At 41.5% G+C, this 25,055-nt stretch overlaps 1 protein-coding gene across 4 annotated transcripts in view; it reads right to left on the bottom strand.

Annotated features, from left to right (window-relative positions):
- NECAB2 (N-terminal EF-hand calcium binding protein 2) overlaps window positions 1-25,055 on the bottom strand; it is a 366,975-nt gene that overhangs the window by 125,117 nt on the left and 216,803 nt on the right. For 3 of the 4 annotated variants that reach the window (XM_034788645.1, XM_034788643.1, XM_034788642.1), the window contains exons 4-5: window positions 20,447-20,472; window positions 12,136-12,233 (exon numbers count right to left, since the gene is read on the bottom strand). In XM_034788645.1, coding sequence (XP_034644536.1) covers window positions 12,136-12,216 — 81 coding nt within the window. In that variant the 5' untranslated portion in view covers window positions 12,217-12,233; window positions 20,447-20,472. Of the gene's footprint in view, window positions 1-12,135; window positions 12,234-20,043; window positions 20,081-20,446; window positions 20,473-25,055 lie in introns of all 4 variants that reach the window. The other variant, XM_034788644.1, reaches the window with a different exon arrangement.

Raw genomic sequence — 25,055 nt, 5'->3', positions numbered from 1 at the left:
ATCAATATAGTTACAACTGTTTAATTTCTGACATGTATGTTATTAATGTACTCTTGAGGGTGAAGGACTGATAGCACTGGAGTGGTGTCCATCCCTAGTACACGTGCTATTTCAAACTACTTTCAGTGTAGCTCACAACTACAATGCCTAAACGTAATACCTGGACCTTTAGATGTTCAGCCTAGATACTTATCTGAACCACCCAGATCTTCAAAACTAGGCTAGAAATAAATCAAACAAGAGCAGGTTCTCTCATGAGATTTGTGCTCTTCTTTCAGGTCAGGTCAGAAATTTATTGTGATCTTTTTTTTTTTTTTTTTGGGTGTGATATTTCAGCTTCCAGTCCCAGAGGAGGGAAGCAGCGTGGTTGGCAAAACTGAAAAATACTTAAAAACCCTGGACTCCCTTAAACCTCAGATAAAAAGTTTGATTCGTTTTAGGTTTGAGTGAAAGCTCAAATTAATTGTTTTTCCTGATCCCATTCTCCCCTCTCTAACTATAGCCTGTCTAATGTTGTGTCATTTTTACTGCCAGGTACCTGGCATAGCAGCTGCTGTGTGCTAATATCAGGAAAACAGAAAAGTACGTTCTTAGTGCGTAACGCTCTATAGTTCAGTAAGCGCCAAAATATTGACAGTTTGGAGGTTTGCCTGTCAAAAGTCACAGATTTCCCTGTGGAAAAGACTCATTATTTCGTTTCAAACACTGTCTCAGACTCGGTGAAACAATAGCAGCACTAGTGCATCTAAGAATGTCGGGAAGGTATCATGGAAACAGTGAACGTATTGCTGGAACAAGGCGAAGACCACATATTGTACCGCAGATTGATTTTACTGAGCAAACCACCAGTGGACTGGCCCACTTCTTATATATATGCACTACAGCTAGCCGAATGCTCTCCATGGGATCCAGTAAATAAAGGCACAATTTATTACATCAAATAAGTTATTCAGCACATCAATTTTCTGGTTTCAAGCAGCCCTACTACATATGTTACATCTGAATACAAAAACCTGATAATGGAAATCTCACATTGTAAACCCCAACAAAGAATGGGAGAGCCAGTCCTACAAATTCCAGAAGAACCTATGAGCCAGTGTTACATTAAGATTTGTTAATGTCTTATCTCCTTGTAATATTATTATAATGCACTGTGACAAAGTTCCTCCTCTATCTTGGTGGGTCCTGCGCTTATTGGCAGATTTTCTTGCCTCAGAGATTCACCATGTGGGTTGGGGAACAGCCCAGAGACCTTCCCCTCTGGAAGAACCCACAGTCCAGGTCAATTGGGAGGTTTGGGGGGAACCCAGGCCCACCCTCTACTCCGGGTTCCAGCCCAGGGCCCTGTGGACTGCAGCTGTCTATAGTGCCTCCTGTAACAGCTGCATGACAGCTACAACTCCCTGGGCTACTTCCCCATTGCCTCCTCTAAACACCTTCCTTATTCTCACCACAGGCCCTTCCTCCTGGTGTCTGATAACGCTTGTGCTCCTCAGTCCTCCAGCAGCACACCCTCTCACTCTCAGCTCCTTGCACCTCTTGCTCCCAGCTCCTCACATTCTCACACCACAAACTGAAGTGAGCTCCTTTTAAAACCCAGGTGCCCTGATTAGCCTGCCTTAATTGATTCTAGCAGCTTCTTCTTAATTGGCTCCAGGTGTCCTAATTAGCCTGCCTGCCTTAACTGGTTCTAGCAGGTTCCTGATTACTCTACTGTAGCCCCAGCTCTGGTCTCTCAGGGAACAGAAAACTACTCATCCAGTGACCAGTATATTTGCCCTCTACCAGACTCCTGTACCCCACTGGTCTGGGTCTGTCACAGCACATATAGTGCATCTGCTAAATGTAGTTTTATTGATCAACCTTTGTAATATATTGATCAACCTTGGGGGGGAGGGATAGCTCAGTGGTTTGAGCATTGGCCTGCTAAACCCAGGATTGAGAATTCAATCCTTAAGGGGGCAATTTGGGGATTTAGTGGGGATTGGTCCTGCTTTGAGCAGGGGGTTGGACTAGATACCTCCTGAGGTCCCTTCCAACCCTGATATTCTATGAATACAAATATGAACATTTAAAACACTATGTATGTAAGGCAGCCCACCTATAAAAAAACCTATCCCAAGTAAAGTTTTAACCCCAAAAAGGGAGAAGTGCCAGAGACTCCGTGACGTTTGTTAGGGACTTCGCTATCGCTATTGATTTTACATGGAACGTGCCCAGATAGTATGGTTATGGACAGCAGTATAAAACCTTAAGATAGATGGATATTCTCTATTAGAACTAAACTGCATTCTATGGGGTGTCATTCTTTACATATAATTTCTGCCATGTTTGGTAGCAGAAGGTAACTAAAGAAACGGTAGCACGTTAAATCACACTGGGGCACCGTTAGTGTTCACCAGCAAGGTCTGCACACACCAATCAGTGCACAACATGTAACTGCAGTTTAGAAATCATACCCCTGTAGTGCTCACTACCGCATCAGGCAGACAACCCCTAATTCATCTCTGTGGTTGGGCTCCAAATTCCCGCCAATATCTTTCACATGTTGATGTGATCAGACTTGTACATAGTATTCTAGACATGGTCCCACCAACATATAGAGAGAGGGATTATTTCTCTGCTCAATGTTTACATACATGCAGACTGTAATCACATTGGGTCGCTTTGTTTGTGTGTATTTATTGCAAGCTTATATCAAGTTACTTGTCCAATGTAATGCCATCGATCTTTTTGGCATTACTGCTTTCAAAGCATCTTCCTCCCAGTGAAATCTTGGAAGATGTCAAAGAAAGATGATTGGCTGATAACATGTATGTTGCAAATCTTACGATAAGGGACTCTCAGGATACAGCTTCAACGTTAAATTGATTTTCTTTGTTTCTATGGATTTGTTGGCACAATGATATTCTTCTTTGGAATTACACTTAAAGGTCAACTGTGGTTACATTTTCTTGTTCAACTCTGTAAAATGTTCTATTCAGCAGAAGTGGGGGAAAGAATAAACTTTCAATATTTCTTCCAAGTAACAATAACGAAGTAGACAATGAAAGCCCTGCTGTAGCAAAAGCATTGGAAGAATATAGAGCAGGGGTGGGCTAACTACGGCCCGCGGGCTGCATCCGGCCCGCCAGCCATTTTAATCCGGCCCTCTAGCTCCCGCTGGGGAGCGAGGTCTGGGGCTTGCCCTGCTGTGGTGCTCCAGCCGGGGAGCAGAGTCAGGGGCCGCTCCGCGTGGCTCCCGGAAGCAGCGGCATGTCCCCCCTCCAGCTCCTATGCGTAGGGGCAGCCAGGGGGCTCCACTCCACACACTGCCCCCACTCCAAGCACACACACCCTGCCCCAGTCCGGAGCCCCTTCCTGCACCCTGAACTCCTCATTTCTGGCCCTACCCCAGAGCCCGCACCCCCCAACCAGAGCCCTCACCTACTCTCGCACTCCAACGCCAATTTTGTGATCATTCATGGCCCGCCATACAATTGCTATACCCAGATGTGGCTGTCGGGCCAAAAAGTTTGCCCACCCCGATATAGAGTAGCTAAGATCCACGGTGCCAAAGTTACAGTATGCCTCATTCATTGAGCGGGAGTGTATTTCCTGCTACATTCATGAAACTGATATTGTCCTAATGATGGGACTTACGACATTTACTGAAGAAGGATCAGTCAGCTCTGCAGTATGAGTAGGTAAACTGAACCACTGTGTGCAGTCAGACTGATGTAGATCCTGGATTAGCCTGTATGACCTCAGAGTCCTATTCCCCAAAAAGAGACTTTTATGCATGTGCCTTCCCTCTGAGGATCTCCTAGTACTTTACAGACAGTAACGGGTTAACCCGCGCCATGACATAGGAATTACCACTATTTTACAGATGGGTAAAACAGGGCACAGAAGCTCAGTGACTTGCCCAAGGCCATAAAAGGAGAACTGTGGCAAAGCTAGGAGTACAAGATGCATTGTTTCTGACTGCTAGTCCTGAACCTTAATCACAAAACCGTCCTTCCTCTCTGGAGTTTCAGCTGACTTTGAATTTTCAGACTGCTTCTCTTTCTGGTTACGCTTTCACTGACAATTGCTGATTTTACTATAAAACGGTAAATGGGGCTCCTATAACACGTCCTGATGTCATCTTTTTCAATGCAGAAACATAACATGGCACACTTGTAATCTAGGGCATAAAAGTTCAATTAATTTGTTTCCAATTAACTTTGCATTTATCATACTAGCTGGCAATCATTTTAATGCAACATGGACACCACTAAATTGCAAAATAATTACAATGACAAATTTTGTTTTGCTTGTACGAGTCATTCCACCATTGAGTCTAATTACCGCTGATACTTTATGAGCTTCTTCAGCACAAAATAATCACCACTTGTCTCTTTATGTGTAAAAAATAATCAGTTGTCTTTTAAGGTGTGAACTATAAATAGCGATTAAGCAAAATGGCTACGTAGACCCTCAAAAGTAAAACATGAAGCAATTCCTATGTGTAAGATAAAGGTGCACAAAACAGCCTGTCCTGTGAATTCTGAGTATGAGACAGGACAATCACGTGGCTGGAAAGTCTCTTTTTTCAGACTCGTACATCAGTCCTGAGTATCTGAACTCCAAAATGGGATTTTGTGCTAGGAACTCTCTAGTTGTTCATGGGTATTGACAATCTGGATCTAGAAAGAGTTTTGCAAAGAGGCCTCATCTTCATGGTGGACCAAAACAAGCCCCCCAAACTCATCCACCCTGTGGGGTGTTTGAAATCTGTGTCTGAATTTTGCATCTTGAGCCCAACACTAGTTAAAAACTGGGACCAAATTGAATCCCAACCCCAGTTAAAGAGTGGTAATGGAGACAGGGATTAGCTTTTCTCCCTGCCCCTTAACTGAAGCTAAATTGGAACCATTCTTCTGTGAATTCTATAGGAGGGGATACGTCCAGAAATTAGAGTCTGAACAGAATTATTCTGTAATTTTCCTCAGGGGTCTTTTCCTTTACAGTATGAACAGGACAAAGTATCATGATAAAAGGTGGCTCAATAGTTGTAACTACTGAAATAAAACCGATGAGATTTTCATTTTAAAGTGACCATTCACTAAATTGTATCTGTGTTTCTCTGTTGCATTCATAATGCTAACCCTAAAACTGGGTTGTTTCTGATGCAAACATACATAGATTTTTCCACCTCCAAAATACCATAATCAAAGGAGGACAGCACAAGCTCACCTTGACCTAGAAAATAAAACACTTCCATTTGGGGACTCAGCACAACATCAGGAGTATTAAAAAATAACTGCCTTTAATCTAAAGATGGTTTCCTTTCATTAGAAAAGAAAAGGAAATTTGCAGCTGCGGCAGGTGGTCCAGCATTAGCAAATTTCTGCCTTGCTGTGCAGTTTATGGGAAGGCTGTCAGAGCCAAAGGAAAGCAACATGTTGTGTTAATGGCCTGATCCTGCCAGGTGCTGTGCACCGTCAACTCCAGTTGTGAGATCTGGTGCTCACCATCTCTTGGAAACACTGAACACCTTGTAGGATTGGGCCGTAACGGCCTAGATGCAGAATGAACTCTGTTTTCCTATTCCTCTAAGGGAAGCAATAGCATTTCCTGTAGCCAGTGCAGCAAGGCGGATAAAACGTCAACATTAACATGCAATGAAGGGATATCAAATGTATGCATGGCTTCAATTGATTTACTATGAATCAGTGAACACATTCAGGAAACCCAGCTATCATTCTAATAACCAGTTTCCTGATGAAGGTTTCCAAGACAGTGGTGGCTCTGTGTCTGTCTGTCTGTCTGTCTCCAAAGAGGAAATCTGAAATGCCTCATCTGCAACAAAAATCTTACCTGCATGCAATGTTCAAGTGTCACAATTTAAATCACAGTGTCAGGAAACACCAGACTTACAAGGTCACCAAAGAAATAATGTTGTGAAATCTCAGCTGTATGCTGAAAGGCATCCAGGGATCTTTAACCGAAGGGCTCAAGATCTTAGGTGCATACATCATCTGAAGGACAAAACAATGTCCCGTAACACCACACTGGGGTGTGGGCTCAGTACTAACACAGAGGTACTAACTCCTGGGTCAAACAGATGAGGGTGTCATACTTTTCCATATTGTTGACCACTTCTTAGAGTTTGTCTTGCAGACACCTGCCCTGCATCAGCCTGTCTGTGGCTCCCACAGCAATTGGTTACATGGAAAAGCAATACTAGGAAAGGTAGGCATCTAGCTACCTTTTCTGCCATTGAAAGTCTCCCCCTGTATGTTTAGCTGTAGCAGCTAGAAACAAACAAGGAGAAGCAGCAATATGTGATCTGCTCCACAGATGAGCCATAGGTTACAGTTTGGAACCTACCAATCTGGGGTTTTCTTGAAGGTCTCCCAACCAAGTGCTAATTAGCACTGACCTCGCTTAACTCACAAGGAGGATCTCATTACTCAGAATGGTTTTCCAGCTCAGAAATTAACATTAAAAAAACTACCAAATGGAAAGGCATAATTAGGGTAAGTGACCATCATTTTCAAGCTAGTCTGACTTGACTTCTTGTTCCATCAAAGAACTACTTTCCTGACAGGACAGGCCATGCACTAGAACACACTGTCCAGTCCTGCACTCATTTGTAAGCAGGATGCAGTTGTGCAAAAAGACAGCAAATTCAAGCCCTCTGTAATTGCTGACAGAGGTTAATCTTGGGGATTTTTATACTCATGGGAGGGGAAGCTTTCTAATTATGGCGCCAGACATTCATACAATAATATATGTGTTCATATAACATTTGATAACTCCAATACTAGAAATAAATATAGCAACTATGTGAAACAGCGAAGACTCAGGAAGAATGATAAAGGGTGAAACAAGAGGATATACTATAATGGTAATGGGGAGAAATTAAGTATCTGTTGACAGATACTTGGGGGGAGGGATAGCTCAGTGGTTTGAGCACTGGCCTGCTAAATCCAGGGTTGTGAGTTCAATCCTTGAGGGGGCCACTTGGGGATCTGGGGCAAAAATCAGTACTTAGTCCTGCTAGTGAAGGCAGGGGCTGGACTCGATGACCTTTCAAGGTCCCTTCCAGTTCTAGGAGATGGGATATCTCCATTTAAAAAAAAAAAAAAAGACAGTGACTGCTATTTGCTAGAAGAGTCTCTCACCAGAAGCCCTGGACGCTCCATTTCATGGAATATTTAAAAGTAGACTGGACCAGGCACTGGAAATATGCTGGAAAAAATACACTTGTACTAGCAGGGCATGTGCTAGATGAGCCAATAAATCCTTTCCATCTCTCCTGTTATGCGATTCTATTAACTTTATGACAGGACTCGCACCAACTATGCAGGAGCAAATCAATGGGTAACAAGTTTGTAGACAGACACTGGCTCAATTCAAAAACCTTGTTAGCAGTGAAATCCTCCGTCAGAGCATTACAATGTAATTGAGCTTCCCTGCAATTAAACTGGTCATAACAAGTCACTGAAGGCATAAAAATTCATCTCCCGGCATTTTCACCAACTCAATTTGCTTTAGAGAGCATATCTCAGTACACGCAGACAGATAGGGAGGCAGCCAGAGGGACCTCTTCCTGGAGTGGCCTCACTTTCATTGTAACATTTCTCTCTAATCAAAGTCTCAGACTGCTGAAAAAACCACAACAAATCATACATACAGGCAGCATGAACAAGAACAGTTACTTACCTTACAACAATGGTGCTTCTTTGGGATGGGTTGTCATATGGATCCCATTGATGGTGTGCATGGTTAGGTCTAGGCAGGTGCTGAGTACCAGGGCGATGTCTGCCAGGGAAATACTGGGTATTTGTGAGGAGTGTGTCCAGGTGCTCTGTGAGGGCAAGTTTCATCTGGGCTCTAGCTTGAATTCCTGGCTACCAAAGGGAGATTTCCCCTCAAAGAACACACACACATGCTCCTCACAAATACCCAGTATCACCTTCCTACTCAGGCCCTACTCAAATTCCGAGATAAGGAATGCCAGAGGGAGGTGAGAGGTAGGGACACTGCTGGTCAAAAGATTTCCATCTCACGTGCATGAACACCACCACAAGTGGGATCCACACAGACAGGCTCGAAAAACCCAGCCACGCTCCAATACAGTTATAAGAACCACAGCGCACTATCTTTACAGGCAGCCACAAAATTAACCAGCTCAGTTATAAACATAGTTATAGAAAAGCAGCCATGCCCTTCCTGTTCTGTGAACTTGGGACAAATATTCATGATCAGTGATTCTCCAAGAGAGCTCATAAGGTCTGGTTTGTATAAGGATCTGGAAGTTTAGGGGCTTATTCAAATTTTTCCCTGAACCTTCTTAGTCTAGAAATCTGGCTCCAGTTTCACAAGCCAGTCCCTCAGTCCCATCTTTCATTATTTCATTGTTTGTGTTGTTGGAACTATTATCCAGTCCCGATCTGCGCAGAGGGTAAATGGAATATCTGTGCACCACTTAAGTCCCCCATATGCCCCATTTTGAGGCTTATGTGAGTCAGGGCCTTGTACTAGCCCTCTGTACAGGGTGAATTTGACCCCCAGTGCTTTGGCAATTCTGATGCTGACCCTAGATGAAACTAGGAAGAGCACCTACTAAAACAAACAAACAATCATAAACGCGTTTTTTAAAAAGTCTCAAAAAATGTTAATTGATTGGAGTTCTGGGAAAGCGTCTAAAGGATTTTATTTTCAATCTGAACCAGTTTGTCAGACTAATATGTTTAGAAACCACAGGATAGTGTGGCTGTTTTTTAAATCTACCTAGAAAACAACTTATTTTCTAGGTTCTTTCACCTCTTTCCTAGGGCTGAGAGAATATTTTATGAATAATTCATTGATGAGTTTTGCTTTTCTCTCAGTTGACAAATTTTCTGCAAGGAGCTCATGTTATTCTTAATTTCATTCATTATTCACCAAAACATTTCTGTGGAGAGCTCTTCCTTGGTATATTGTTTGCTCATAAACCATTCCAATAACTGAGGCCCAAATTATGAATTGTTTTGACTGGACACACTGGGAAGAGAAACAGATCATGGGATCTGATCAAATGAACAAAATTCTTAGGACTCAAGTTTCTGGTGCGAATATTTGCAAACAGGAGAAAGGATGGTCTTCTGCTTAGTGTGCTGGCCTGCGACTCAGGACACTCATTTCCTAGTATGATCCCGAGCAGATCAATTAATCTCTACGTGCCTCTGTTTCTCACCTGTAAAATGTTTCCTTACAACACAAGGTGTTGGGAGGATAAATCTACACATATGCATTCGGATACTATGTAACGAGAGCAGTGCTTAATTTGTGCCAGGGCTTTCCAGGGCTGAGCCCTGGAACCTCTAAACTTGGCATGCTATAGCCCCGGCACCTCTGGGCTTGCCGCGTCACTTATGAACGTAAAAATATTGCTTGAGCACTGGCACCTCTTTCATTACAAATTAAGCACTGAACGAGAGCCAGGGGTATATAGATAAAACGAATTCATTTGAAATCGCTTTCCATGCAAACTTTAACATTAATCTAGAACTTGCATTTCAGCACACATTTCTGCTGGTAAACTTGTTTGCTTGAACATTTGCCAGGAGAAAATATAAAAGAGATGCATGCACAGAGTCGAAGCAAATCAATTAAAAAAATTTATTAAAACTTTGCTGATTTTTCCCCCCATTATTCACCTTGCTCTATGAGCTACCAATATTAAAACAAAAAATCTTGTAAATACTAGCAACATGTCTGGCTGCAAGGTTATGTTTCATTTTAACATAAACATATCAAATAAATGTCTTTACCTTCCATGCCACACCAATCCCAAATACTTAAAATATTGAGAATTAAATAAATCAAGAAAACAATGACTTTTATTTAATAGCCAGAGCAGAGAAAGAGACAATACTGAGTAACACACTGATGCTCCCTGACCCTATTCCAATTCCTAAAACGTCCTATCTTTACCAAATCTATAACATTAAATGATTCAAGCTTTCCTCTAACTCTAGAGATATATGCAAGGAAGATTTCAATTTGGATTATTCGGAGGAGGATTGGAATTCAGTCTGTGAATAGGTTAGGATACTTTATTAAAAAAAAAGCAAAACATCTTTATTTTGCTTGACTTTCAGCATACTGAATAACTTGTCATTGGAGAAAAGGCAGACTATTTCTCTCCCTGGAATGTACATAGTAAGTCTACAATTCAAATGGGGAAGTTTGTAACGTAGAAGGATTAATACATTTTACAAAGAGTCATCATTTCTGGTTTATTAGACGGAAGACAAGAGAAATGATTTAAAGGGAAAACCACATCTCTAGATAATTCTCTATTGCACAGTAAAATGCTAGATAAATGACTCACTTGTGTATGTGAGACTTATACTATATAGATCAGGTTTTCCAGATATTTATAAATAAAATTTAGCATTCTTTAAGATTAGTTACACTTTTTAATAATCTGTTATTTATGAACTGCTCTGTCAAAGTATATTGTGAGACACATTTATGCAAAGTGGAGCCCCACTTGCATATACAAAAATGTGTATTTATGTGGACATCGGCTTTTATGCTTAATTCCATCTTGGCAATTTCATGCACAAATGGTACTTATTTCCCAAGCCATTCTCATCAGTCTTTTGACACAAAGCCCTCTGGTTTCTATTGCATTAGTCAGAGGACATAAACGGCCACACTTTTGAAAGCAATTCTGGCTTCTAATTTTGCAGTAGTTATTAACTGAAAGATCAAAGAATGGAATTTCAGGTGAGGTTTTCAAAGCATTCAGAGTTGGTGTAACTCTGCTCCCAATGAAGCCAATGGGACTTTGATGAACTGAGAGCTAGGCCAATGCTAGCCCTTTTGAAAATCCCACTAGAGACATCTAATTACCTGCTCCTTGGGTGCAACTGCAGCATTTTATGTTCTGCTGGAAAAACAAAGTAACTCATAGTCCAGTTGAGACCATTCAAATATTTCCAGAAAGATTGCTGAGAAGATACAACTCTATACAACAAAATATTTATGCCATCATTTACTTCATGTGTAATTTTCACTTGATTTATAAACCGTCCTAGGGCTTTCAAGGTTTACAAGATATTAACAGGAAATGTCCTCTCTGAACATGTTATTACAATGCTCCCGTTACTTTAAATCAGATGGCGAGAGACAACCATCTTGCTAACTGAGGCCTCTCCAATTAGTTGCTCCATTGACATCAAGCATGCATTGCAGTTGATGTATCAAATTTAATCTTTTCATTATTCAGGCAGTCTTCTGAGCTAGAGTTTAGGATGGTGATGATAAAACGATATGCTTGAATGGAGCAAAAGGAAGAAATCCACCGGGAGAAGTTTAATGGATCTTTGTCTGCGACACTGTAAAGATTTTTGCCTTTGAGATGCTAACAGATAATTTTTCACATGCTGCAGAATTCAAGACTGTTTCTAAACCAGGGTTTAGAAACAACTGCAGTCATCAGCTTTTACAATATAGCTTGCAGCATTGGCAATACATAAGCCTATACACATATAGCCATTTGATGACACAAGCTGATCATTTATTTTCCATTTTAAAACCCTGATATCTAAACTGCTGATGCTTTGGCCACCAAGGGCTTTTTAGAATAAAAATGAATGATTTTTATAAACTCATTTGTTGTCTATATTCGTGTGATGCCAAATGTCTTCTAGATATTGGTAGGAGGCAGACACTTTATATAAAGACAATCATTAGCTAATGTATAAGACAGATCTTTCTAAAACAGAGCAGATAACCCGGTGAAGGTATTTATACTGATGGATTATTTTTAGGCAACATTTTCATAATTTCCATGCATCATCAGTCTTACAATTTTATCCCATGGGCATTTAAAATTTGCCTCTTGAACTCCTTATCTACGGTAGCAGTAACACAATAGCACTTGTTTCTTACAAGGCCATCTCAAAAACACACTGTTCACTCTGATGACACTGTCCCTGGTGTTGTTACTTTGATAATGTTTCTGCTACTATCCTATTTACCCTTAGTGAAAATGACTACAGGAAAAGTATTAACCATGCCTACTTTAGACCCACAAGCTTGGAGAAAACGTATCTAGCCACACTCACTTGCATAGCATAAGCTACAATAATAACAACAACGTCTCACCCGCTTGGTGTAGTCCATGGCTTTCAGAATGGAGAGGTTAAGGGTCTCCAGGGAAGCCAAAACATCTTCATAGTCTCCCATATGATCAGCAAAATAATCTGGAGAACCAATAGAGAACATAAAGGGAAGATTCTAGGTTAATTTAATACTCCAGGTCTGTTCAATGTTACAAGAGCCTTTTTGGTGAAGAGACAAGGTTATGAAGATTTTAATTACATTTTAAAATATATATTTCTACTATGCTTTGCTTTGAGAACCCTGAGCTAAATTCACAATAAAGGGGTGGGTGGTGGAACATCCTGTAAAGTCCAGGCCCATTGTGAAGAGAGGCACAAGCCAAAGAAATTACCATTGAAAATAGCTATTAACTTGGTGGTAGTTTTAAAGTTCTTTCATGCCCATTTCCACATTTTACCAAAATGCCAATTTTTCTGAATTACTGCCAACACCGGGGTGTACTGGAAGTTTCATAGAAATCCAGTCTGTCCACTACACTCCTCACCCCCACCCTGAGACTCCTAGCTTCCTCACCACAAAAAAGGTTCAAAGGTGGTCAGAAAATGGGCCAGATCCTCAGCTGGTGTAAACTGGCATGACTCCATTGAGCTCATTGGCTCTACACCAATTCATAACAGCTGCGGTTCTGACCCTATGTCACCCATTGTATTCCAACAGAAACAGAATCTGTGAATGGAATCACTAATTGTGCAGATTTCTGACAACATTTCAGCATCTTCAGTTGTTTCAGCATCTTATGCCATGCAAGGAAGCGAGCGGGTGCCAACGTGGCTATGGGCCTACGAACTAAGGGTCTGTTTTTGTGTCAAAGGCACACACTGCTCCATGCTGAGGGAGTCTGAGGTTTGCTTCGTTAGGGTAGAAAGGTCCAATCCCCCATTGCTTACAATGTGCAAAGTATGATTGATACCAGATAGCACTATTTGTCACCTACCCTGTAAGATGTAAATGACTACACAAGGTGTAAGGTCGTGGACAGTTTCAGCCCATAGATCTCAACATTATCACCCTTGAGAAATTTCCATAACAAGAAAGGTACTCATATGCAGTGTCAATTCTTTAAAAGTGCTGAGCCCCCTACGTGCTCCCAGAGAACCCCAAAGGCAGTTGTCCACATTATGGCTTTTGTCTCATAAATGGCAGCCCCGTGGCACTACAGGAAATGCTTGAGTTACAAAAGCACAACAACACAGTACCTGAAAACATTCACCTCTAACTTATTTTTGCACTTCCCTGTTGTGACGCTGACAGACCAGCTCAGGCCAGAGCCATAGGCCAATTCACTTGTGTGAGAATATCAAATGAGTTAAATGTATTAGTATATGTTCAGGCCAACTCACTTGTGTGTTAAAAGAGATCTAAGGAGATGTTAATTGTATTGTTTTCTCCTCTCTATAGCCTGCTGCTTACTATTACATTACATTTACATTATGCATGCCTGGTAATTAAATAACCTTAGATCAAAGTGCAAAATACAGTAGGAAGATATATATACACAGAGGACATGAAAAAATGGGTGTTGCGGTACTAACTATAACGAGAGTAATCAATTAAGGTGGGCTATTATCAGCAGGATAATGTGGTATGATTTTAGGTTTAAGTAACCTTGTATCACAAAGTTCAGTTTGTCTGGGTGGCAACATACATTGGAGAGGCTAAGGAGACTGTCTGTGACTTCATGGTGAGACTGGTATAGTGATCCAGGAGTTCACATCTGTTACTGGTTTAGTGAAATCTAATTATAGAACATACCACCACAGTTTGGGGTGTCTGCCCTTGTTTTCTGATAGTCTGCCCTGAGATAGTCACTCACAATGGTGAGCCACTCCAGACAGCGTGACACCTGTTAACACTTTTTTCCCCCAGAAGAACAAACTCCTTGATTGCATTCTCAAGAAATGAGGGCCTTGCACTGGTTGGAGCCAGGGATAGTGTGACAGTGTTCCCAATTCTTCACCCACCATTTGCTTCTGCTATTGCAACCCTGAGCTTTTTATCACAAGAGGTGACAATTCATGTCAAGTTGGGTAGCGGGTTTGGGACTTGGGCATACATTCACCAGGGAGAGGGCTGGAACTATCCAACTAATTTAGAATTGATATGCATCAAATGTGATGTTAATAGGTTTCACATAAAGTGCCATGCTGATTTCAGCCTCAGTTATTTCACTGTAGTTAAAACAGACAATAGTTCTATGACAGATTTCAGCCCTGAAATCATTTCATGCATAAGTGGTGAACTCTGAAATTAGACATATATAACAGAAACAATAACTTAAGTGCAGCATCCTCAACTACGCATGGCGTAAGTTTGACTCTAGGCACAAAGCTGACTAGTTTCCATGTAACTGGCATGAACTAGAATCGAAAGCAAAACCCGGTGCTAGTATCATTCCTCAGCATCAAAAAATGAAAATTAATATTGAAGTGACATTTCTGCAGAAGTTGGCTATAAATAAATCCCAGGAGACAATTCCATTATTTAGCTTCTTCTGGCTTAATTAAAACTGCACATATCTGTCTGCAGCCCTAGAACATCTCCAAGTGGCTTGCGTGGCAGTGATTGGAATGATAGCAAAGTGACTCTGTGATCTACAGCACCTCCATGCTCAACCAGAGATAAGCCAAACAGCTCATTTTCAGCAGCAGCAGCAGATTGTATTTTCACATGAGCTAGAAAAATAAATCACTCTAAGGAGTAGATATCAAAAGAAAAGATAAAGAAAATCCATTTCGTAGGTGGTCAAGTGAAAGCTCTCACGTGCTCCTTAAGTTCCACAGACAACAACAAAAAATCTACTGGTGGCAGGGGACAGCTCTAAACAATGTGTATACTGTGCTTTGTTTGAGCTCATAATTGCAAGAGAATGTTTTTGAGAGACCAAAGAAATAGAACGGTTTGTATCCAGGCTTGGAGTTATGCAGGACCAAATTTTGCCAGCAGGTATGAATTGCGTAGCCTTAGGTTTTATGCGTGATTAACTCGTGAGCAATTTAAATTACCTCTATTCTAAATGTTTCTGCTTATGAATTCACCATGCAAGTCAAGATCCATGGAGGTAACTCTCAATGGAAGGGTAGCCACAACAAAATAGGGACAGGCACATAAAATGGGAGGACTTCCCCCAAAGGGCCACACCACAGCACTGTCACTTGCCCTGCAGGAATTGTGGGTATATGTTAGAGCAGAACCTAAAGAATTCTTATTTTGCTAATCTGCATGCCTCTTTCCAGTTTTAAGGACAGATTTAAACACACTGGACTAGTGTGATCTTACCAAGACTTATAATATATATATATATATATATACACACACACACACACTGTAGAATTGATATGCATCAAAACATTACATGCTGGAGTTGTTCTGATGTCAGAAGCTGTCTTCTAAGAAGCAGTTAAAATCCTGGAATACCTCTCTCTCCTCCAATATTTTGATCTTAAATTTGATCTCCAAAGGTACAATAATAGATTTCATTATTTAGGAAAGTATAAATCACTGGTAGCACGTGCCAAATATATTAAGGGTTTGTGATTCAATAACTTTTTTTTTTAAAATCAAGATTGCTGGATTATTTTATAATTTGAAAAACATTTATAACACATTGCTTGGTCTTTAGTGGGAATTACAGAAGTTGTGTTGAAAGCCACAGGAACAAAAATGGTAAGCACCAGTCATGGGATCCATTATAAGTAAGGCTACAATTTAGTCTCGGGTATTTTTAGTAAAAGTCATGGACAGGTCACGGGCAATAAACAAAAAGTCACGGCCAGTGACCAGTCCATGACTTTTACTAAAAATACCCTTAACTAAATCTTAGCTGCTGGAGGAGGGAGGGTGCTCCCGCAGATGCTGCTACTTTGGGCAGGGGTTAGCCTGGGGCCTCGCTGCTGCTGCTCCAGACTGGGGGTGACTCAGGGCCCCACTGCCGCCGATGCTGCTGGGGAAGGGGAGGGAGCCCGGGTGGCCCTGGGGTCAGCTGCGCCAGCCGCTGCGGAAGTCCCAGAGGTCCTGGAAAGTCACGGAATCCGTGACCCCTGTGACAGACTTGAAACCTTAATTATAAGATGTTCCCAATGTGCCTTTATAGGCCCCAATCCTGCGAACATTTTGCAGGACTGGAGCCATGATTTGTACATTGTCAACATGAGGTTATTATACTTTATTATTTTCTTACTATTCTCCTACTTTCATTTTTAAGTAGATTTTACTGGTAATTTTAGGTATTCAGTTTATTTGCATTATTCTGCTTAATTCCTCCCACTGAAGTAAGTAGGAGCAATGACACATCCAGGATGTTCTGCTGATTCATCGTTTCTCCTCCTCCAGAATTAAGTTGGTCACCTCAGGGGTCAAGGAAAAAATGTTCTCTCTTATTTCGCAGCTGTCCAGGGACATTATTCAGATGGGGGAGGAGGGGCCTGGGCTCAACAGCCCTGGGACTCACTTCAGATTTATGTCCTATGTTCCTAGAGCTCATGCCTCAGTGCTTCAGTCAGCTACTGGCAGAGGTCAGGATGGGCCTTTTTTCTCCCTCCAAATGTATCCTGGCAGGGTTGGTTTCTTTTATCTCCTTCCTCTGAGGCACCAGGAGATGGCCATGCCTGGAGATAGGACATTGTGGGGACAGGCCAGGGCTCCTACATGGCTCTGAGCATTCTCTCTCTCAGATGCTTGCTCACATGCTCAAGGTCTAACTGATTGACACTAGGTTGGGAAAGAGAGTTTCCTCCCAAGTCTGATTGGCAGTGGGGGGTTTGCCTTTCTCGGCAGCATGTGGGTGGGGGTCACTTGCCAGGATTATCTGCGTATATCTCACTTAATCATTTCCCTGCATTGTGGGGCTTCAGGAACCGGTGCATCTCAGTCCCTCCTATTATCTGCCTGTGTCACAGTAATGCTGTACTGTAGTTAAGAGCTCCACCTGGGAGCTTGCACACCTCTGGTATGAAACTGAGGCCGGGGGGGAGGCTCCCACCTCCCCTAGTCCTTCCCCCTCCCCCCCAATTGGTGCCCTTGCAATGGAGTTATTCACAAGAGGAAATCCTATTGTACATTTCATACGGTTGTTCTTTCCCCATCCTCCTACTCCTTTAAAAACAGAATAATTTAAAACAAAATAATTGTTTCCAGTGAGTTAGACCAAGTATGGCCATCCAATGAACAAAGACTACACAAAACACAATCTAATTGCAACATCATGATCCACCTGTATCTGAACAGGTAAGAACATTTTGTGTATTAATGTAGGACTTTGCAAAATAGCCCCAAACAGCCCCCTGCGACAGACAAATGAGATTTTATTTCTATTCATAAAATCTGCTCATCAGTTTGCACAGCAAAATGCTGCAAAACCATCTTCCTCAGAACCTATGTAACTACCCCCAAATAAACAGACACCTACAACTCTTTTTTCCAAGTAGCTTAATTACAGGGATCGTTAATCAATCCCACATATACTCTTCATTCCCAGGTAATGTGATCTCACCCTGGACGACAGCTGTATAATTTTCGGTTTTATAGGATTGTCAGAGAAAGGAAGGTCTCATCAAACAATGCTGCTTTACCTCTATTTTCAACCTAAGTTTATAATGTGATCTGCAGTTACTAGTTGAATGGGATGGGAAACAAGGAAGACCAATTAAACAAGGAAGGTGGAGTGGAAAAACATGTAACTGGCAAATACAAGAGATTTTATTATAGACTTGATTTCTCATATGTCAGTTTCAATGAACGGGACCAACTAACTTCAGTGCAACTAGGAATTGGCTCAAAGTAAGTTAGGAAATAAAATCTGATTTATTGGCTTTAGTATGACTCCCCCATTGAACTCCATGCCAGAATCATGGGTTTGTCTCAGCCTACCCCACTTTGCTAAATAACAAACCGTGCCTGACAAGCAGCTCAGGGTTTTCCCCAAAGGTATCCTAGTCTTATTACAGGCATGGGATTGTTGACACAAAAAAGTTGCACCATTCTAATTTAAGGTGTGATTTTTAAACCGATTTAGTTTTAAACTGTTGCAAAAGGCTTTGCAGATACTGACTTCAGTTGAAGAGTGTCTTATTTAAATGTTGTACAAATGAATTAGGAAACCCAAATAAACCATTCTTCAACTGAAATTAGCACCCACCCCGCCTATTGCAATTTCTTCTGTCGACAAGGCCTGGCACTCTAATAAGGACAGACAAGTCTTTAATAATGTTCAGAATAAAAACTAACTTCCATAAGATCGGCTCAAACCCACCGGAAAGCACCGCACTGATTGCCGGAGTCTGATTAGAGTCTAGATGCTGGATTTTTAACTACATAATTGCTGTCTTTGGAGCAGCGGTGGCTCCAGGCACCAGCACTCCAAGCGCGTGCCTGGGGTAGCAAGCTGCCGGGGGTGCCCTGCCAGCAGGACCGGCTCCAGGGTTTTTGCCGCCCCAAGCAGCGCCAAAAAAAAAAAAAAAAAAGCCGCAATCGTGATCTGCGGCGGCAATTCGACGGGAGGTCCTTCGCTCCGCGCGGGAGTGAGGGACCGTCTGCCGAATTGCTGCCGAATAGCTGGACGTGCCGCCCCTCTCCGGAGTGGCCTCCCCAAGCACCTGCTTGGCAAGCTGGTGCCCGGAGCCGGCCCTGCCTGCCAGTCGCTGCGAGGGCAGCAGTCAGGCAGCCTTCGGCGGCTTGCCTGCGGGAAGTCCGCTGGTCCCGCGGATTCGGCGGCGGGAATGCCAAATCCGCAGGACCGGTGGACCTCCTGCAGGCATGCCGCTGAAGGCAGCCTGCCTGCCGTGCTTGGGGCGGCAAAAAAGCTTGAGCCACCCCTGCTTTGGAGGGATCTGTGAACGCTATAATGGTAAAGCCACTGATGCATTGTGAAGGTTGTTTTATATGGATACTTTTTTAATGTAATTGTTCCTTTGTGCCATCTTGAAGGAGGTACAGGGAATGCAGCTGACAAGGTACTGTAAAACAAAAAAGCAATCTTCTTCTTCCATCTCCAGGCTGAACAGCAGAAAAAAATTCCTAACAGTGAGGGGTCTATTAGACTGTGGAATAATCTCCCCATGGGAAGTAGCAAAAGCCCCACTGCATGAGTCATTTAAAATCTAGACAAAGCACTTGAGAATTCACTGTAGGAAATACTCCTACTCTATTCTAGCTGGGGAGTTGGATAAAATGTCCGTATAGATATTTTCTACCTCTAATTTCGACGAACAGTGGGGGCCGCTCTGGTGATTATATGTACTGTAGGCTACCCGCTGTAAAACATTAAGCTTTGCCTAAAGACAAATATGTAATTGGTACTATAAAGTAATGCTGTTTTATTGAAGCCTGCAGATGAGGTAGTGCCTGAAATTAACCACATATTACTGAATGTTATCTGCTTATTTTTGGGTACAGTTCTGTGCTCATTAACTATATTGTAAAACTTTCCCAGCGTCATTGCTGAACAAGAAAGCCAGTGCAATATGTTCTAAGAATGCACAGCTCAGGAACGACAGGACATTATACACAACCCCTGATTCCAGCTTATAAATGACATCTCCACTGCATAGGCTGATAGAGATTGTGTAACTGATCAACTAACATGAGGCTCTAGTGAGGAGAGTTGGGGGACATTTTATTATGCTATGATCAGAGAAGGGTGGCAGCAACCAATCCCTCTGCAGAGCCCAGATTCAGCCCTAAACCAATGTATTCGGTTACCTAACGTCTCCCTTTAGAGGACAAGGTCCGTCCAGTTGACTAGTGAGTTTGGAATGGCCCCAGCCCCTCCATTATTTGAGGCTCCATTGATACCTGAGGAACCAGTTTATCAAGAGCATCTGCGGAAATGGGAAACTGCATAGTGACGTAAACCACAAACTATGCTAAAGCACAAGGGCTATGGAGAGTACTTACTTTCACTGGAAGGGATCCAAGATTGAAGTGAATATTGCTGTCTGAAAGGTAGAGAGTGATTAAAAAGGGGGCATGATTAACTATATTCCACCCCACCTCATGCCCCACTCTTTAATTCACTTACACCAAGATTTTAAAAACCTAAAGTTAATTCCCCTAATCACCCTGATTTCCAGAGATTGCCAACCACCCAATTTTTCCTACTGAAGTCAACAGAAAGTGCTGGTCCTGAGCGTATTTGAATTCCATTATTTATTCATGAACCTATCTTTAGTCCCCTGTTTTTTAAAAGGTTGGCCCTCTTCTGTATTGGAGTGAATTCTGTGTGAGCCTTGTTAAAAATAAAGTTAAGAAAAATCTACATTAACATTTGCTTTTACTGAGATAGCGAAAGGGTACTTACCACACAGCTCCTTTGTATCCACATTGCTGTCAGATGGAAGAGGCAAGTAAAGGGAGAAAGCAGAAAAACGAGTGTTTAATATAAAGGAAATATAAAGGACCTATGTAGAATTTTCCTAGGTTTTTATCATTAGAGATGGAAAAAATGCTCACAAACTTTGGGAAAGTTCTGATCCAGATCTCAACTTTAAAGCTCAATCCCATCTCTGTTTAATACCCATGCTTCTGATAAACCACCCTCCAGCTAGCTACTAACAGTCTTTCATGGTTTCAAGCCTTTAATAAGTTCTTACAGCAGAGCAGTGCCGGTGCCAGACATAATACAATCTGGATACACACAATTCAGGCTCAGTAGTGAGAGGTTCCTCAGCTGCCAAGTCTGGAAGGAGCTGTGACATTATTAATAATTATTATAAGCATTTATAAGGCACCCATTACCATCTCTGCAACTTTCTTCTCAATTTGAACTTTTGTGAGATTTGCCAGAGTGTGACTATATAAGCAGCTTCCCATTCTGGTCACGTTACTCCTCAAGCACCCATTACAGGAATTCTTGCACCTTCTCAGATGGGATCCTAGACGACTGGATCATTCCTCTAGTCTGGTCTGGCAACTCCTATGTCCCTACTTGTTTAGCAACAACGGCTCTTAATGGATTTTAAAAAATAAAAATAAAAACCAATGGACATTTCTAGTCTTACATTTTGTAAAACATTCTTTTCATAAGAACGATGGTCCAGACTATCCATGTCCTGAATGCCTGAGGAAGCAAAGAGCCTCCTACCCCTTGACCCCCATGTAGAAGCCAGGTATAACTACAATCCTTGAGCTTACTGCACATGATGCAGCCCCCTAGGCATGCACATACTACATGTATGTAAACAGTGTGTGCACACATGTAGAGCACAAGATCAGGAATTAAAGTTTGCAACAAATCTATTTGTCATTCAAATCCCTCTACTATTGCAATCCCCATTTGAGACTTGAAAGGAATTTGAAACATTTTCTTAACAGAATTCTTCTTTATCAATCCATTTATATCCAGGAAAGCTATTTGCTTAACTGAATTCATTCTTGAGCTGCCCGACCTGTTGATGTAAGTGGAATATGGAGAAAGAGGTTTTTAAACACTTATTTCATTACTGGAGGTCTCTTCTCAGTCTTACTGCCACCACCTACTAACTCTGGAAGTGCAGGTGGTACCTTGTGCCCTGGGAAGGCTTCAGTTAGAAGCAGCCATTGGCAGATATGGCATTATAGTTTCAACATCAACTGCACAATGGAACCAAGAGAGGCATCCATCTCTGCCATGCATCTGGCACTTCCCACATGTCGCTCCCATTCTCTCAAAATTCTGTTTTTCCTTCACGGATTCTGGGAGACAAAAGGGGGTTCTGCTCTCCTGGCTGCTTGTAGGTTTCTCTTCTCAAACTCTCCTTTGGATTACTGATGTTTTCCCGTCTCTTTCTCCAACACCTTTTTAATCTCATACCAGCTGCTGTGGCCCTCCCTTCTCCCTGCTTTGAAGCTTTCCTGACCTTACCATTCACTGTAGTTCTTTTCTCCAGGTGTTTAGTGCAGCTGTGACAGCTACTCTTTACAGGAGCACGGAGAGAACGGGAAAGGTCCCAAATATGTTTCCCACTTTGGTAATGATTTGGGGGGAGGGAGGGGGACTGAAGTTGTAAAAGCTTGGAAGGGGGTGTGGGAAGAAGAGAAAGGGAATCTTGATTCCGGCCACCCATCCCTGTTTTCTAGCTGTGTACGTGGAGATTTCTCCACAGAGTTGAATAGTCTACACCCAGAACACCCACCACTTCCCTTAGGAGACTATTTAACATTAGAACAAGCTTCCTTAAGGAGTGCCCCCGAGCTCAGTCAACTAACCAAGAACCTTCCTGAAGAACAGCACAACCAAACTTGAATATTGTACTCAGGGGCAGCCCTAGACTAGCTGCCAGCAACTGGTGCCCTAGGCGAACCATGCAGTCAGCGCCCCTGACCCCCAAACCCCAAGGGCAGATCTAGGCTGAGGTTTTTGGTAAACTGTTTTGCCCCTTTTTTCTTTTTAATGTTTTTAAGCTTTTTTTTTTTAAAGAGAGGGTTAATTATTCAGTTTGTCCATCTGTCCAATCACTGTTTCTGAGATCAGATAAAATAGAGACACAAAATTTTCAAAATAGATTTATACACCACAGCTAGATGATACTTCAGTCTGATTTCAAATAAAACTGCATTTAAAATGTTAATTGTATTTTTTGTTATTACAAATCCAAAATCATCCATTACACTATCCTGCTTTAACTGCCATTACCACCACATCCAATATAGAAAGAAATAAGAAAACTCTTCAATGAACTTTAACTTGTATTTACAAAACACCCCGAATAAAAAACTCTGTGCTCTTAAAACATGACTTCTTGCTTTAAGTTTTGAAAATTCAGTCACTAGTTCTTTTAGATCCAGTTTTCCAGCTACTTCATGCTCTATTGACACTGTGGCAAGTCCAAAAAGTCTCTCTTGTACCATTGTGGATATGTTTTTATCAATTTTAACTTTGAGAAGTTATGTTCCCCACTAGCTACAGAAACTGGCAAAGTTAAAAGAATGCGTAGAACTCTAAAAATGTTTGGAAAACTGTGAGTTTATTTTCAAAAACAAACTTCAGTACTTCTTCAGGAGTGGAATGTTTCTTAAGTCGTCTTGAAAAGGCTGAAGCTCACTACACAAATCTGTAGCATCGATGTCTTTTGAATTTTCGTGAGTCAATACCGACTCCAGTTTTATACAAAATTCTCTTATCTGTTTTGCTGTTTTCTTTTGCAAGCTGTGAACATCATATAGAAAGCCAAATACTGACTCTAGCTGCTTGAAATCTTTCGTCAACCGAGTGAATAGCAGTATCAAGGACTACGGAGCAGAAATTCACTTTGAACCTTTGTTTTGGGTTCTGAATGGGTGTCTCGTCTTTCATACAAAAACTACTGTTTCTTTTGCTGAATGCGAACTGGCTCTGGTTCAAATTCTGTCAGAAAGTCTATTTCTTAAGCAAGCTTGAGAGAATCTACCAGTATTCTTTTGAACCCTTCATCATTTCTGAATTCCTCCAGAATATCTTTAGTTTGCTGCAGTTTTTGAATAGCAGAATTTATGTTCAAGTTCTTTTCCTGAAGCTGCTTACTAGTGAGATTAATCTCAAAAAGGATATTATACCACAAAATGAGTGACGTCACAAATTTGAACTTGGAAAGGCCATTTGCAAGAGCTTCTGCATCTGAATGTGCTGTATTGCCAGATGATTCAGTAAAGGTAGTATCATCAGAAATTTATATTAGGGCATCATAAATGTTTCCAAGTTCATAGCGAAGAGGCTTCAAAGCATCAATGCGACTCTCCCATCTTGTCTGACTAAGTGGTTTCAGTTAGAGAATTCACATGGCAAGTCAGAATCTCCCAATGGCATGTTGAGCCTGAGAAAAACACATAAACACGTTGCACCAGGTCAAAGAAACTGCTTGCCGCCAAACAGCATCTAGCAGCATTATTGACCACCAAATTCAGAGAGTGCTCACTGCAAGGAACGAAAAACGTCCTAGGATTGATTTCCATCATCCTCCTTTGCACACCATTGTCTTTACCCTTCATATTACTCCCATTATCATAGTCTTGGCTATGTAAGTTTTCAACAGATAATGACATTGTTTCAAGCTCTTGTAGAATAGTTTCAGTCATAAAAGCTCCAGATATCTCCTTCAGTGGTACAAAACCCCAAAAATGTTCCTTTATGAGCACTTCAACATTATCTTCATCTGCAGACTTTTCCATATCCACAAAACGAATGATCATCGTCATTTGTTCAACATGACTCACATCCGGTGTACAGTCCAGTATTATTGAAAAGTATTTTGCAGAATAGGCAACTTCTACAATTTTCTTTTTAATGGCATTTGCTAGGATTTGAATCAGTTCATTCTGCATACTTTTTACTAAGCAATGAACCTGTGTTTCATGATCAGTTATTTTACGCAGATGCTCCTTCATGACTGGATCAAACAAAGCTAGGTATTCAACAAATTTTTAAAAGTTTCCATTACCTGGAGTGTATAATTTTTTCATTTCTATCATGGCCACGGAATGCTAAATTTTGCCCACCAAGAACTCTCACTAAAAGCAATCAGACGCGCTAATATTTGTTGCCAATAGTCTTCTTTTTCCTTGATCATACGTAAATTTTCTTCATTGATAGTTTTTCCTTTTTTCAACCGTAATTCAAGTTCTTTCCAATTTTGAAAAGATTCCAAATGTTCTGTACTTCTTTCATGTGAAGAGAGAATTGACGATCTGTTTTTCCAGTCCTTCGAACCATTTTCAGTAATGATGTACCAATTGCTTGATTTCTAAACAACTTGCAGCAAAAGCAAAACACAGTCTCCTTTGACACTGAATATTGTAACCAGTTTCGATGAATTTCTTCCCCATTAATGAGTTTCCTCTTGTAATGCTGAGCAGAGAATTTTCTTTTATTTCCATCCCTAGGGAAGGGAAATTCATGAACTTGTTCGGGTCCATGTTCCACGTGAATTTGCTGCACAACCCCTTATCTGACCACT

The sequence above is a fragment of the Trachemys scripta genome, chromosome 13 (genome assembly GCF_013100865.1).
Source record: "Trachemys scripta elegans isolate TJP31775 chromosome 13, CAS_Tse_1.0, whole genome shotgun sequence".
NCBI classification, from domain to species: domain Eukaryota; kingdom Metazoa; phylum Chordata; order Testudines; family Emydidae; genus Trachemys; species Trachemys scripta.
The sequence above is the reverse complement of the archived record's forward strand: the minus strand, read 5'-3'. Positions and strand labels throughout refer to the sequence as shown.